General features: G+C 47.1%; 1 protein-coding gene across 1 annotated transcript in view; it reads right to left on the bottom strand.

Moving 5' to 3' along the window:
* Positions 1-16,495, bottom strand: part of KMT2D (lysine methyltransferase 2D) — a 591,638-nt gene that overhangs the window by 245,422 nt on the left and 329,721 nt on the right. Inside the window, exons 26-28 of the mRNA XM_030196818.1 lie at positions 13,432-13,554; positions 803-887; positions 190-416 (exon numbers count right to left, since the gene is read on the bottom strand). Of these exons, the coding sequence (XP_030052678.1) occupies positions 190-416; positions 803-887; positions 13,432-13,554 (435 nt within the window). The remainder of the gene's footprint in view (positions 1-189; positions 417-802; positions 888-13,431; positions 13,555-16,495) is intronic.

Genomic DNA, 16,495 nt, shown 5'->3' with positions numbered 1-16,495 from the left:
ATGGCAAAAGGAAGAAAATCCAGTGAAAGTCCTTTCCTATTATGAATAAGCCTCCACTCATCAACACCACTGTCTTTAGCAAAAAATTATGAATCTCCTCACATATCTGAACCTAGGTTCAATGAAGTTGGGAGTTCTGTTACAAGATTTTGAGTGGAGTTAGCCATTATGAACATTAATATTGCTTACCTGGGTAGTCCTGCTTCAGGTTGGGGAAATTCATGTTGGCATAGAGAACAGGAGAGATGGTTGATAGTTCTCCCAGTTCCTCATCCTTCTCCCAGCGTTGCAGACTCCGCTGATTATATGAGAGTCCTTCTCCCTCCCCTTCTGTTGGTGTGGTAGGTGTAGATGGGGTGGTCCAGGGACTGTCCGTCTCACAATGCTCAGGACTGAAGAATCCACTTCGGTCCCTGCTGGGAAGTGGAGAAGAGGGGTGGGGGAGAATCCAAATTAAATCAGTTCATATGACAAGGGAAAATGAAGGACAGAAGACAATCATTCTGGTTAGAAGTGGCAATCTAGGATAGGTTTGTTAACATGGGAACTGTAGCAGGCCTAGGCAGAGCTGCTGCACTCCCAGAAAACAAGTCCCACTTACCACAGAAAATCACAAGTGTGTCTTAATAACCCTCACAAAACACCACTCCCTTATCAGGGTGATCAGCCCCCCTTCCCTTTCTCCCTATTTCCCCCAACTCTAGTATCTGTAGGGCAAAACATAACAAAATCTTTTCTGTCTCTGACCCATAAACATTTTCCTTCCCTACACAATCCTGAGTGAGTCTAAGCTCATACTTACCTGCCTTCCGCAAAGTGTGGCTGACCAACCCCTTGCGAAGGCTCAACTGAAACAGCGGAGGGAAGAGATCTCAGAGGAACAGCACCTATGAAAGATACCCCAAACAAGCATTTGTACAGAGATGGGCATGACAAATAGTCTTCTCAGTCCACCTCCAAACTCCATATCACTAACTCACATCACATCCAGCACTGCATAAAGGAAGAACTGAGAACAAATTACACGCATTGCAGTCTATCCTTCAGGTAAAAATGCAAATATTTATTTATTGCATTTGCATCCCACATTTTCCCACCTCTTTGCAGGCTCAATGTGGCTTACAATACATCATGGATAGTGGAAATAAGAAGAGAATAGACATTTGGTATTATAGAAGGATTTTGGGCTGCATGGTAATGGAATACATAATAGTAATATAACAGAAGGCATTATTAAACATTTCTGGATATATGCGGGGAGTTTCACATGTGTTGTGAAATACCAAAGCAGACTAGGAGTCCAGAAGATTCTTTATTGAAATAGTCCTGACGTGGCCACGTTTTGCCAACAAGGCTACATCAGGAGTATTATAAAAACACTAACAAACTAAACATGAATATGTGATGTAAATATAAAAATATAAAAACAAATAACATACATGTACAGAAACGGGCATAAAAAAAACTAAACAGATGCAGTAAAATAATGTATTTTTGAAAATTGCCAGAAAAGGTACAGATAGAAATCAAAAGTGCTTAACTAGATCAAACACATACTAATGTGCCATTGTGTGTATAAAGCAGCCCTTGTTTTTCAATGTAGCCATTTCCACATTTTACACTGTGAGGAGCGAGGCTGGAAGCTGTTGTACTGCTGAGCGTTTTTAAGTATTTGAGAGCTGCTGACTGTGTATAATACTTGTTTTATTTAGATGTGCCTTGAGGTATTTTATTTATCTAACCTTTTATATAGATGTGTTCTGAGGCTGTTTTTTTTTTTGTTGTTGTTATTTACCCTGCACATGTTTTAATTTGTCAGGTAACCTTGGATGTTTTTTTGCTGAAGATCATATTCTTTCAACCCCTAGTTAGGTATGTGAATTGACTTCTATTGAGGAGTATTTTAACACACATGCACTATGGTTAGAATATACATCTTTTTATAAGCATTTTGAATCTTGTCACATTTTGGATTGCTGAGATTCCACACTTGTTTATGGCTTTCTTGATTCTGTTCCCTGGTTTGGCACATTAGAATGTTTGATCTTGTTAAGCTCTTTTGATTTCCATTTGTACCTTTTCTAGCAATTTTCAAAGATACATTATTTTATTGCATGCTTTTATTTTTTTAATGTATGTTTCTATACATGTATGTTATTGATATTTTTATATTTACATCATATATTTATGTTTAATTTGTTATTGTTTTTACAATAGCCCTGATGCAACCTTACTGATAAACAGTGGCCACATCGGGGACTATTTCAATAAAGAATCTTCTGGACTCCTAATCTGCTTTGGTTTTTGCGTTTGTATCTTGCTGCAGACTTGAAGAGCCTCTTTTTGTGCTGATGCTATCCTTTAGGTATTCCAGCTATTATGGGACTTCACCCAATCTATACTGGTCAGTCAACATGCCAGCCTGTGAAATTATTATACTACTAGTAAGCCCAGCTCCTTAGATATTTTCCATCAGCAAGACGTTTAGATAAATCTATTGTTGGATCCATCAGAAACGCAAGCTTACACCCATTAGGCTAATTTACTTGAGCCAAGCAATACAATGCATGAGCATGTAATATTCATCAATCTATGATTTTCTAAATTTTTACTTTGTTTTTTCACTTTTAAGATAATGAATTAGTTAATAATAAGTACTTAGCTCAATTTCTTTATATTTCTCCATCAAAGGCTATATATAAAATCAATACAGGAGACCTATCACCACTGACATGAATTCGTGTTTCACATAATGCTGTTTCAAGGTTAGTTTCCTGAAAGTAAAAACATCCTAGTTACTCATCAATTCTCCAAACTTATCAGTATATCCAACAAAAAAATATTAACTATAAAGATTTCTTATGTGGCAGCTTCCAAGATGGCTGCAGCGTTTTTGTTATTCTTATATACCTAATTCAACGTCTCACGACTACAAGAGCACCAAAGACTGGAGGCAGAAACCTTTCACCCAATAAAAAATACCAAACCCCAAAGAAGTTTGAAAATATAAAGCTATCTTTATGTCTCACCCTCCTGTAACCTTCAGATTTCAACCAGGAAATCTCTAGATGAATTTTAAACAACTGGAACCTCAAACGCCTCCCGACAGAGAAAATACCAACAGTATACAAAATCCACTATCCAAATTGGGAGTGAGGTACTATCATAGGTTCCTTTTCATATTTAGAGGTTACCCAATAAAAAATGCCATTCAGATCAACGTCATCCATTCAATTTCACAATTTAATCCTCCAGGCGCAATAGTGTTCAATGTAAAAAATCCCAAACTGTTCTCCATAGTTAAGTATTTTATCTAAATTTCCACCCTCCCACCCTTCTGTCACATGATCAATAATCCGCCATCTGATTTCAGAAATCCGATGTTGATACCGAATCCAATGTTGGATGAAAGGGGCTTCAATTCTTGCAACTAAGGAGGGTTTGCTCCTCCTTGGATGACTTTAAATATTAGGCAGATTGCTTTTGCGGCAGTTTTTTCATTCGGTGCCAGGGGAGCGTCTTTCCATTTCGGGTTTGCACAAGGAATTGGGAAAATGCCTAGTTCATAAAGATTGGGAACCAATTCAAAAGCGGGAGGCAGGAGACTTGTTGAGGCCACATCTTTCCTTGGACTTTAGTGTCTTGACATCCAGAATACCTAGGTTGACGGGAAACACAGGGCTCAGAGAGTGTCAATACCGGATTTTGCATAGGGCCTACCTTATAAAAACTCAGATTTTTAAGATGGGAAGGACATCTATGCCTTTGTGTGAGAAACATGGAAGACTCCCGGGATCCTTTTTTCATTGCTTGTGGGAGTGTCACAAGGTGGGATATTTTTGGAATTCCATTGTTCACTATCTGGAATCACTTTTGGGGTCGAGGGTCATGTGCTCCCCGATGGGGATTTTGCTGGATCAACATGAGCTTTTTATCTTACAAGGCACAGCGGCCCGTCAGTTGATTCGGAAAGCTTGTCTGATAGGTAAAAGGCTGACTATGAGTCAGTGGGTTGGAGATTCCCCCCCTCCCCGGACTTTTGGCTCTGGAGGAACAACCTACATGAGTTTATGTTATTTGAAAAGAGGGGGGTGGGTAGTTCTCCTAGGCGGCAAAGGCAGTTTCTGGAAGTTTGGGGGCCATATATACAAAGTTTGTCTGCCAGAGGGAGAAGTTTGGTGGTAAACTCCCTTTAGATACGATATACAAAGTGACCCATTCATTGGGCATGAATATCGAAGATTCAGGCATTTCCTCAGGGGGGCGGGTGGGCTGAGGGAGGGTGGAAGTGGGGGGGGGGGGGGGGGTTAAGATATCCTGATTATGCTCTTTTAGGTAAAATATTATTGCAAAAAGTGTGATGGAGTTTGACTTGTAACGGTAAAAGGAGAGATGATGGCGAGGACAGGGTAGGGAGGGGAAGGGAGAAATGAAAAATTTGTTGATAATAAGCTAGTTTCTTTATTGTTATATAGATTTCACATTGAGTCTGCGGGTCCACCCATGTCAGTTATGTAAGGAGCTTTGAGCTTGTTCTTTTTGATATGTCATCAATAAAAATTGTTGAAACATAAATATTAAGCAGAATGTTTGACTATTAGATTTTTGGAGCGGGGATACCCTTCAGCCATCATACGGAAAGCATATCTGAGAGCAAAATTCTCCTGAGAGTTATTGCTAAATTATAAAAATCATGAACATCAAGACAGATTAGTCTGGGTGCAACCATACTCATCTATCTAAATATATTGTGCATTCTATTATGTCTCACGGGCATATGTTACAGATGGATCAGATCTTTAAAGATAAACCACTTATAGTATTTACAAGAGCAAAAAATATTGGAGAATTATTGACAAAAAGGAAACATTATGACAAGGTGAAAGTGAACTCTCCTCAACATATTTGTGGACATTGTCAATGGTGCTCCAGTTCATTTGTAAGACCTACATGGGTGGACCCGCAGACTCAATGTGTGATTAAATCCCATATGATTTCAGATTGCTCTACAACAATGGTGGTATATATCATACAGTGCCCATATGATAAGATCTACGTGAGAAGTAAAAGAGCAGTTAAAGTTCGTCTTACAGAACATAAATCCAGGATTTTGAGAAAACAAATTGAAGCCCCTTCATCCAACATTGGATTCAATATCAACATCAGATTTCTGATATCCAATGGCGGATTATTGATCATGTGACAGAAGGGTGGGAGGGTGGAAATTTAGATAAAATACTTAACTATGGAGAACAGTTTTGGATTTTTACATTGAACACTATTGCGCCTGGAGGATTAAATTGTAAAATTGAATGGATGACGTTGATCTCAATGACATTTTTTATTGGGTGAAAGGTTACTGCCTCCAGTCTTTGATTGGTGCTCTTGTAGTCATGAGACGTTGAATTAGGTATATAAGAATAACAAAAAAAACACCGCGGTCATCTTGGAAGCTGCCACATAAGAGATCTATATGGTTAGTAATTCTTTTGTTGGATATACCGATAAGTTTGGAGAATTGATGAATAACTTGGATGTTTTTACTTCCGGGAGACTAACCCTGAAACAGCATTATTGTTATGATTCTGCCGGTTTGGCTGAGGGGGAGGAGGGGACGTCTCTTCTGATTGGCTGCCAGGGGTTGTGCTGATGTCAGGGGATAGTACTTTAGCCTGCAGCTGAAGAGTTTCTCTGCTTTTGCATTACTTACTTGGTGGTAACAGGAAAGCCTGATAGCTTTCTCTCAGAACGTGCTCTAGGTTCTGACAGGGATCTGTGTTGTATTGGAGTATTCTTTTCCTTCCCTCTGGGTTAGCTGCTGCTGTGTGTGTGTGCGTAGCTCTGTAATCAGGGTCAGCTGCTCGTTTGTTTAGTGGGGGCTGGGCATTGCTCAGCCTCAGGGGCTCTGGGCTGAGTGAGAGCATTCTCCTTTGTTTGTTTGTTTTAAGGATTTCTCTTCCCAGTGTCCCGCCTGCTGACTCAGTGAGTTTAACCCTTTGTGTACTGTGTGTATTGTATTCCTGCCTCTGCCAGTGTGTTTGTTGGATGGGCCCCGCTCCCTCTCAGGAGGGGAAGCATTCTCTCTGATTGTTTGTTGATTTATGGCACTCTCTCTCTGCTGGCTCTACAAGCTTAACCCTTTGTGTTCTGTGTGCCTCTGTCTACAGTGGGTTTGAGGCAAAGGCTTTCTGCCTTCCTTTTGTGTCTGGTTCCTCTGGCTTCTGCCTGGGGCTCCTACCCTGGTGGGGGGGGGGGGGGGGGTTGCTGTGTTAGTTCCCCTGTCCTGCGCTAGTCCCCTGGGTGGGCGTGGCCTGCTCTGGTCCTTTGTTTCCCCCTCTGCCCTATTGCTGGTGTTCAGTGCGTGTCTGGCATCTTGGGGCCCTCTGGGTTCTTTCACCCCTCCCTGTGTGTGATTGGGTTCCAGTTCAGCCGTGAGGCTCGCACGAGTGGCTCTGTGTGCGTGGGTTCCGGTTCGGCCGCGAGGCCCGCCTGTATGCCTATTTCCCTTCTTCCTGAGGGACTGTGGGGAGGGGTAGCTTAAGGGGTATTGTGTAGCTGGGGTGTGCGGTGGTGGGTCGGTCTCCCCTTGGCCTGATTCGGCGCCCTGCTGGCCTCGGCCAGGGCCCAAGGGCTCATGACCAACGCAACGGATTACAGAACGCAAAAGCCATGAGCTCGACCGATCCATCCCCCATGCAGCTGCACCAGCAATTGCATGCTCAGCTACCACAGGTATCGGAAGTCGTGAACGCACTGTCTCAACGGGTAGACACGCTGACTGTCACGGGGGCTGCGGAGGGCCCGCCAGCTTCTACTCCGCCGGGTTCCCATGCATGCGGCCGAGGGATTCGGGTGGCTACGCCCCCGAGGTACGAGGGCGACAGTAAGACCTGCCGGGGGTTCCTCAATCAATGCCAAATTGTCTTCGAGTTGCAGGCCCGGGATTTTCCTTCGGATCGGGCGAAGGTGGCTTATATTATCTCTCTACTGGCAGGCCCCGCTCTGGCCTGGGCTTCGCCCTTATGGGAGAAGAAGGATCCCCTTCTGGATAATTTGGCAGAGTTCTTGAAACAATTTCGGCTCATCTTTGAGGAACCCGGGAAGCCCTCTTTGGCGGCGACTCAGCTGTTGAACCTACATCAGGGGCGACTCTCTCTGGGTGAGTACGCCATCCAGTTTCGGACCTTGGCCGCGGAGCTAGGTTGGGATAACCCGAGCCTGACTGCGGTATTCTGGCATAGGGTATCGGCCAACATTAAAGACGAACTCACAGGCCGGGAGCTGCCCTCAGATCTGAACGACCTCATCCGTCTCTGCACCCAGGTGGACATCCGGTTCAGGGAGCGGGCCTGTGAACGTTGCGCTGGTCAGCAGGTTGCAGGGGCTAACTCGAGGAGCTCGCACAAGAGCCCTGCTTCCCCGTCGCTGGGTGTGCCCGACGGGTCTGAACCTAGGCAGGTTGACCGGGCGGCCCAGGAGAGACAGCGGAGACGCTCTAAGGGGCTGTGCCTGCATTGTGGAGTGAAGGGGCACTTTGTCCATGAGTGCCCGAAGAGAAAGAAGTCGGGAAACCAGCAGCCCTGATACCGGCTAGGGAGACCGGGTCAGGGCCAAAGTCCGTCTCCCCTTGGATGCAGGTTTTGGTGCCAGTTCTACTGGCGATTAAGGAAACCCCTTTTTTGAGGCGCTAGTTGACTCGGGGGCGGGAGGCAACTTTATCAGCGCGGACCTGGTGCGGGTTCATCAAATTCCTACGATGGAGTTACCTCAGTCCATCACTGTCTCAGCGGCTTGGGGACTGGTTCGGGGAGTTCTCCGCTCCAGGACCGTGCCTATGACCATACGGGTAGGAGTCTTACACAAAGAAGTTATCTCCTTCTACGTCCTTCCGTCGGCCACTGAGGCCATAATCCTGGGATTACCCTGGCTTCGCCTGCATAACCCTTGCATTGATTGGGCCCGGGGTGAATTGACGGCGTGGGGCCCGGGCTGCCAGAAGGTCTGTTTGGATAAGATCTCGCCAGCCCCAGTGACGCTTCCTTTGGATCGAGCCAATGTTATGTTACCGGGGCCCTACAGATCCTTTGGAGATGTTTTTTCCAAACAGCAAGCAGAGATTCTGCCTCCTCATCGCTCCTATGACTGTGCCATAGAGCTACTACCTGGCACTGAACCTCCCCGTGGCCGCGTATACCCCCTATCCCGGCCAGAGACGGAAGCCATGTCCCAGTATATTCGAGAGAACCTAGCTCGAGGCTTCATCCGGCCCTCTAAATCGCCCGCGGGGGCTGGATTCTTCTTCGTGGAGAAGAAGGATGGGGTGTTGCGCCCCTGTATTGACTACAGGGGACTCAGTGCCATCACACGGAAGGACAAATATCCCCTTCCCTTGATTTCTGAGATGTTTGACCGCCTCCAGGGGGCCCAGATCTTCTCCAAGCTCGATCTCAGGGGGGCCTACAACCTTGTGCGGATCAAGAAGGGGGATGAGTGGAAGACGGCGTTTAACACCCGCGATGGGCATTACGAATATCTGGTAATGCCGTTTGGACTTGCTAATGTTCCAGCCAGTCTTCCAAGCTGAGGGGGAGGGGGGGGGACGTCTCTTCTGATTGGCTGCCAGGGGTTGTGCTGACGTCAGGGGATAGTACTTTAGCCTGCAGCTGAAGAGTTTCTCTGCTTTTGCGTTACTTACTTGGTGGTAACAGGAAAGCCTGATAGCTTTCTCTCAGAACGTGCTCTAGGTTCTGACAGGGATCTGTGTTGTATTAGAGTATTCTTTTCCTTCCCTCTGGGTTAGCTGCTGCTGTGTGTGTGTGCGTAGCTCTGTAATCAGGGTCAGCTGCTCGTTTGTTTAGTGAGGGCTGGGCATTGCTCAGCCTCCGGGGCTCTGGGCTGAGTGAGAGCGTTCTCCTTTGTTTGTTTGTTTTAAGGATTTCTCTTCCCAGTGTCCCGCCTGCTGGCTCAGTGAGTTTAACCCTTTGTGTACTGTGTGTATTGTATTCCTGCCTCTGCCAGTGTGTTTGTTGGATGGGCCCCGCTCCCTCTCGGGAGGGGAAGCATTCTCTCTGATTGTTTGTTGATTTATGGCACTCTCTCTCTGCTGGCTCTACAAGCTTAACCCTTTGTGTTCTGTGTGCCTCTGTCTACAGTGGGTTTGAGGCAAAGGCTTTCTGCCTTCCTTTTGTGTCTGGTTCCTCTGGCTTCTGCCTGGGGCTCCTACCCTGGTGGGGGGGGGGGGGGGGGTTACTGTGTTAGTCCCCCTGTCCTGCGCTAGTCCCCTGGGTGGGCGTGGCCCGCTCTGGTCCTTTGTTTCCCCCTCTGCCCTATTGCTGGTGTTCAGTGCGTGTCTGGCATCTTGGGGCCCTCTGGGTTCTTTCACCCCTCCCTGTGTGTGATTGGGTTCCAGTTCAGCCGTGAGGCTCGCATGAGTGGCTCTGTGTGCGTGGGTTCCGGTTCGGCCGCGAGGCCCGCCTGTATGCCTATTTCCCTTCTTCCTGAGGGACTGTGGGGAGGGGTAGCTTAAGGGGTATTGTGTAGCTGGGGTGTGCGGTGGTGGGTCGGTCTCCCCTTGGCCTGATTCGGCGCCCTGCTGGCCTCGGCCAGGGCCCAAGGGCTCATGACCAACGCAACGGATTACAGAACGCAAAAGCCATGAGCTCGACCGATCCATCCCCCATGCAGCTGCACCAGCAATTGCATGCTCAGCTACCACAGGTATCGGAAGTCGTGAACGCACTGTCTCAACGGGTAGACACGCTGACTGTCACGGGGGCTGCGGAGGGCCCGCCAGCTTCTACTCCGCCGGGTTCCCATGCATGCGGCCGAGGGATTCGGGTGGCTACGCCCCCGAGGTACGAGGGCGACAGTAAGACCTGCCGGGGGTTCCTCAATCAATGCCAAATTGTCTTCGAGTTGCAGGCCCGGGATTTTCCTTCGGATCGGGCGAAGGTGGCTTATATTATCTCTCTACTGGCAGGCCCCGCTCTGGCCAGGGCTTCGCCCTTATGGGAGAAGAAGGATCCCCTTCTGGATAATTTGGCAGAGTTCTTGAAACAATTTCGGCTCATCTTTGAGGAACCCGGGAAGCCCTCTTTGGCGGCAACTCAGCTGTTGAACCTACATCAGGGGCGACTCTCTCTGGGTGAGTACGCCATCCAGTTTCGGACCTTGGCCGCGGAGCTAGGTTGGGATAACCCGAGCCTGACTGCGGTATTCTGGCATAGGGTATCGGCCAACATTAAAGACGAACTCACAGGCCGGGAGCTGCCCTCAGATCTGAACGACCTCATCCGTCTCTGCACCCAGGTGGACATCCGGTTCAGGGAGCGGGCCTGTGAACGTTGCGCTGGTCAGCAGGTTGCAGGGGCTAACTCGAGGAGCTCGCACAAGAGCCCTGCTTCCCCGTCGCTGGGTGTGCCCGACGGGTCTGAACCTAGGCAGGTTGACCGGGCGGCCCAGGAGAGACAGCGGAGACGCTCTAAGGGGCTGTGCCTGCATTGTGGAGTGAAGGGGCACTTTGTCCATGAGTGCCCGAAGAGAAAGAAGTCGGGAAACCAGCAGCCCTGATACCGGCTAGGGAGACCGGGTCAGGGCCAAAGTCCGTCTCCCCTTGGATGCAGGTTTTGGTGCCAGTTCTACTGGCGATTAAGGAAACCCCTTGTTTTGAGGCGCTAGTTGACTCGGGGGCGGGAGGCAACTTTATCAGCGCGGACCTGGTGCGGGTTCATCAAATTCCTACGATGGAGTTACCTCAGTCCATCACTGTCTCAGCGGCTTGGGGACTGGTTCGGGGAGTTCTCCGCTCCAGGACCGTGCCTATGACCATACGGGTAGGAGTCTTACACAAAGAAGTTATCTCCTTCTACGTCCTTCCGTCGGCCACTGAGGCCATAATCCTGGGATTACCCTGGCTTCGCCTGCATAACCCTTGCATTGATTGGGCCCGGGGTGAATTGATGGCGTGGGGCCCGGGCTGCCAGAAGGTCTGTTTGGATAAGATCTCGCCAGCCCCAGTGACGCTTCCTTTGGATCGAGCCAATGTTATGTTACCGGGGCCCTACAGATCCTTTGGAGATGTTTTTTCCAAACAGCAAGCAGAGATTCTGCCTCCTCATCGCTCCTATGACTGTGCCATAGAGCTACTACCTGGCACTGAACCTCCCCGTGGCCGCGTATACCCCCTATCCCGGCCAGAGACGGAAGCCATGTCCCAGTATATTCGAGAGAACCTAGCTCGAGGCTTCATCCGGCCCTCTAAATCGCCCGCGGGGGCTGGATTCTTCTTCGTGGAGAAGAAGGATGGGGTGTTGCGCCCCTGTATTGACTACAGGGGACTCAGTGCCATCACACGGAAGGACAAATATCCCCTTCCCTTGATTTCTGAGATGTTTGACCGCCTCCAGGGGGCCCAGATCTTCTCCAAGCTCGATCTCAGGGGGGCCTACAACCTTGTGCGGATCAAGAAGGGGGATGAGTGGAAGACGGCGTTTAACACCCGCGATGGGCATTACGAATATCTGGTAATGCCGTTTGGACTTGCTAATGTTCCAGCCGTCTTCCAAGCTGAGGGGGAGGGGGGGACGTCTCTTCTGATTGGCTGCCAGGGGTTGTGCTGATGTCAGGGGATAGTACTTTAGCCTGCAGCTGAAGAGTTTCTCTGCTTTTGCGTTACTTACTTGGTGGTAACAGGAAAGCCTGATAGCTTTCTCTCAGAACGTGCTCTAGGTTCTGACAGGGATCTGTGTTGTATTAGAGTATTCTTTTCCTTCCCTCTGGGTTAGCTGCTGCTGTGTGTGTGTGCGTAGCTCTGTAATCAGGGTCAGCTGCTCGTTTGTTTAGTGAGGGCTGGGCATTGCTCAGCCTCCGGGGCTCTGGGCTGAGTGAGAGCGTTCTCCTTTGTTTGTTTGTTTTAAGGATTTCTCTTCCCAGTGTCCCGCCTGCTGGCTCAGTGAGTTTAACCCTTTGTGTACTGTGTGTATTGTATTCCTGCCTCTGCCAGTGTGTTTGTTGGATGGGCCCCGCTCCCTCTCGGGAGGGGAAGCATTCTCTCTGATTGTTTGTTGATTTATGGCACTCTCTCTCTGCTGGCTCTACAAGCTTAACCCTTTGTGTTCTGTGTGCCTCTGTCTACAGTGGGTTTGAGGCAAAGGCTTTCTGCCTTCCTTTTGTGTCTGGTTCCTCTGGCTTCTGCCTGGGGCTCCTACCCTGGTGGGGGGGGGGGGGTTACTGTGTTAGTCCCCCTGTCCTGCGCTAGTCCCCTGGGTGGGCGTGGCCCGCTCTGGTCCTTTGTTTCCCCCTCTGCCCTATTGCTGGTGTTCAGTGCGTGTCTGGCATCTTGGGGCCCTCTGGGTTCTTTCACCCCTCCCTGTGTGTGATTGGGTTCCAGTTCAGCCGTGAGGCTCGCACGAGTGGCTCTGTGTGCGTGGGTTCTGGTTCGGCCGCGAGGCCCGCCTGTATGCCTATTTCCCTTCTTCCTGAGGGACTGTGGGGAGGGGTAGCTTAAGGGGTATTGTGTAGCTGGGGTGTGCGGTGGTGGGTCGGTCTCCCCTTGGCCTGGGTCGGCGCCCTGCTGGCCTCGGCCATGGCCCAAGGGCTCATGACCAACCCAACGGATTACAATTATGCGAAACGTGAATTCATGTCGGTGATGAAAGGTCTCCTGTATTGATTTTATATACAGCCTTGGATGCAGAAATACAAAGAAATTGAGTTAAGCACTTATTATATTAAATAATTATCTTAAAAGTGAAAAAAACAAAGCAAAAATTGAAAGTAAAAATTTAGAAAATCATGGATTGATGAAGGTTACATGCTCATCCAATGTATTGCTCGGCTCAAGTAAATTAGCCTAATGGATGTAAGCATGCGTATCTGATGGATCCAACAATATATTTATATACTTAACATCTTGCTGATGGAAAATACCTAAGGAGCTGGGCTTACTAGTAGTATTATGATTTTTGGCCCCCTTCATTGTATGAATGTTAAACGGTGCATTTTGGATAACCGGAGTTACCTTGTCAAATTAGGCACCATATCACCCATCCAATGCAAAAGCAGTATAATTTCATCCAAAGCCAGTCACATTACCTAAAATGTACCAATACAGTCATCATTTTATCTGAGCTACATCAATCTAGTTGCCATACTAACTCACTTAATGTCAATCCAGTCATTACTCCACTTCAATGAAGCAACATCACACAAGAAATATTAACCCAGCCAAATCATGTTTTAAGAAAACAAATCCAGCCTCCATGTCAACCTCACCCAATACCAAATCAGTTGACCTGCTACACTCACACCACCAAAGTCAGTCCAGCTTTCACACACCTGAGCAACACCAAAACAATCACTGCATCAAATCACCCATGCAAAACTAGTCTCACTGACACTCAGACGGTAATGTCTATATAAACGGACACTTACCACGGGTGTCACCTTTATCCAGATCAGAGCTAATAATGTCCTCATGTGGTATGACAGTAGCTTTCTCCTCCACACTGGAGACAGTGTTGGCAACTGTAGGTACCTTGGCCTCTAATGAACTTACTGCAGTTAGAAATAGGAGGAAATATAATCCTTACCAACAGTTTAGTTGTTTATATTTTAAATTATTTTTACTGAAAGTTTTTTGAGATACATAAGAAAAACTGTATTCAGTAAAGAAACTAGAACTTATAAAACATGAAGAATATGAACAGATGAGCAATGAAAATTTTAAAGAGACAAAAAAATCATAAGCATATTTACAGATAAGATGTTGATGATGAATTAACATTGGATAAGAAAGTATCTAGATTTTTTCACTTGTGATTATGACTATGTAACACAAATTTATGTTCCAAAATACTTACATATTTCTTATACATAAGAACCCAATTCCACTAAATATAAATAGATTAGAACTATCTTTCCAGTGACTGATCACCAATTTTAGAGCAATAGAAATTTAAAAAATCAAAAACTTTTATCATCATCAGAGAAGAAATAGTCTAAGATTAGGAATTTCAAAATATGTTTGAGATACAAGGATGCTTTAAAGTTTAATACAGCAAGACTACTGTTCCAGACATCCATCTAGAAAAATGAAGGTTACTGCACTCAAATAAAAGGTAAGAGTGCAGTGTCCTTTTTGACAAAACCAACATGGACAATTGATAAAGCTAAGATACTTACCTGTAAGCAGGTGTTCTCCGAGGACAGCAGGCTTTATATATTCTCATGAGTGACGCCGACCCAAGTTGCCCGGTCCATAACTTATAACAAGTATAAATATAGCTTTGTGGAGCTTGAGACACGGTCCACCGCGCATGCGCGAGTGCCTTCCTGTCCACCCCGAGAACACGGTCTCCTCAGTTTAATTCTAAAGCAAAAATAAAGTAAATAACAGAGGAGACAACTCCAAGGGGAGAGATTGTAAGAATATAAAGCCTGCTGTCCTCGGAGAACACCTGCTACAGGTAAGTACCTGTGCTTTCTCCGAGGACAAGCAGGCTTATTTATTCTCAGAAGTGGGAATCCCTAGCATCCAGGCTCACCAAAAACAACAAACATTGGACAGCTGGGCCTCACAACGGAAAGGACATAACAGATTAACCTAAAACTATAGAAGTCTACAAGATAATGAGCGGAGTAGAGCGGACAGATGTGAAGCGATTGTTTACACTTTCAAACAACAACAAAACCAGGGGACACAAGATGAAGCTAGAATATGGTAGATTTAAAACAAATAGGAGAAAGTTTTTCTTTACTCAGCGTGTAGACAGACTCTGGAATTCATTGCCGGAGAATGTACTGACAGCAGCTGGCCTTATGGAATTTAAAGGGGGATTGGACAGATTCCTGAGGGAAAACTCCACTGAACATTATTAATTTTTTTTTTTTTGGGGGGGGGGGGGGGGGGGGGGGGGGGTTGCCGAGTTTTTGAAGCCTGGATTGGCTGCTGTTGGAAACAGGATGCTGGACTTGATGGACCCTTGGTCTTTCCCAGTATGGCGGTGCTTATGTGCTTATATACAATCTGAATGAGTGCAGCCTGGAACAGAATAAAACAGGCCTAGGAGGGTGGATTCTAGACCCCAAACAGATTCTACAACACTGTCTGCCCAAACAGACTGTCATGTCGTGTAGCCTGCTCGAGGCAGTAGTGTGATGTGAATGTGTGCATTGAAGACCATTTTGCAGCCTTGCAAATTTCTTCAATGGAGGCTGACCTAAAGTGGGCTACCGACGCAGCCATGACTGACATTATGAGCCGTGACATGACCCTCTAGGGCCAGCCCAGCTTGGGCCTAAGGGAAGGAAATGCAATCTGACAGCCAACTGGAAATGGTGTGTTTCCCCAATGGCAACACCTATCCTGTTGGGATCAAAAGAAACAAAGTTGGGTGGACAGTCTGTGGGACATGGTCCGCTCCATGTAGTAGACCAATGCTCTTGTGTGCAAGTTGATTTTGCTAGGATGGGCATGAGGTCGAGGAAAAAATGTTAGCAAGACAATCAACTGGCTCAGGCGAAACTCCGACACCACCTTCAGCAGGAACTTAGGGTGAATGTGGAGGACTACTCTGTTGTGATGAAACTTAGTATAAGGTGCATCCACCACTAAGGCCTGAAGCTCACTGACTCTACGAGCTGAAGTAACAGTCACCAAGAAAACGACCTTCCAGGTCAAGTAGTTCAGAAGGCAGGAATTCAGTGGCTCGAAAGGAGCTTTCATCAGCTAGGTGAGAACAACATTGAGATCTCATGGACACAGGTGGAGGTTTGACAGGGGGCTTTGAGAAAAGCAAATCTCTCGTGAAGCGAACAACTAGAGAATGTTCAGAGATGGGCTTACTTTCTACATGCTGATAAGCACTAACTGCATTAAGCTGAACCCTCATGGAGTTGGTCTTGAGACCAAACTGATAGGTGTAGAAGGTATTCCATGCAGAGTCTATGTAGGGCAAGCAAGGGGATCTATGGCCTTGCTCTCACGCCAGAAACTAAACTTCCTTCATTTGAAAGAATATCACTTCTTAGTGGAGTCTTTCTTGAATAAATAGGAGAAAGGTGTCCAGGGAAACTATCCTGAACTTTTCTCTGACTAGGAATTTGCTTGGGGCCCTTAGGTCTAAGATGGGACGCATCCCCGTGTTTTCTTCTGCAAAAGGAAATACCTGGAATAAAATCCCCGTCTTTCTTCCCCTGGTGGAACAGGCTCGACCACATGGGCCTTCAGAAGGGCAGAGGGTTCCTCTGCAAGTACCTGCCTGTGCTAAGAGTTGAATGAGTGAGCTCTTGGTGGGCAATCTGGAGGTTTTTTGATACCAACTGACTGTGCACCCGAGACAGACTATTTGAAGAACCCACCGGTTGGAGGTTATAAGAGGCTAACTTTCGTGGAAAAACGTTAGCCTCCTCCCGACCAGCAAGTCATCTGGGATGGACACTTTTATTGTGACTATGCTCTGCAGAAGCCAAAGCTCATCCCTTGCTTTGACTGGGG

This window comes from Microcaecilia unicolor, chromosome 3, assembly GCF_901765095.1.
Source record: "Microcaecilia unicolor chromosome 3, aMicUni1.1, whole genome shotgun sequence".
NCBI lineage: Eukaryota > Metazoa > Chordata > Amphibia > Gymnophiona > Siphonopidae > Microcaecilia > Microcaecilia unicolor.
Note: the sequence above shows the minus strand (reverse complement) of the source record. Positions and strands in the feature narration are given on the sequence as shown.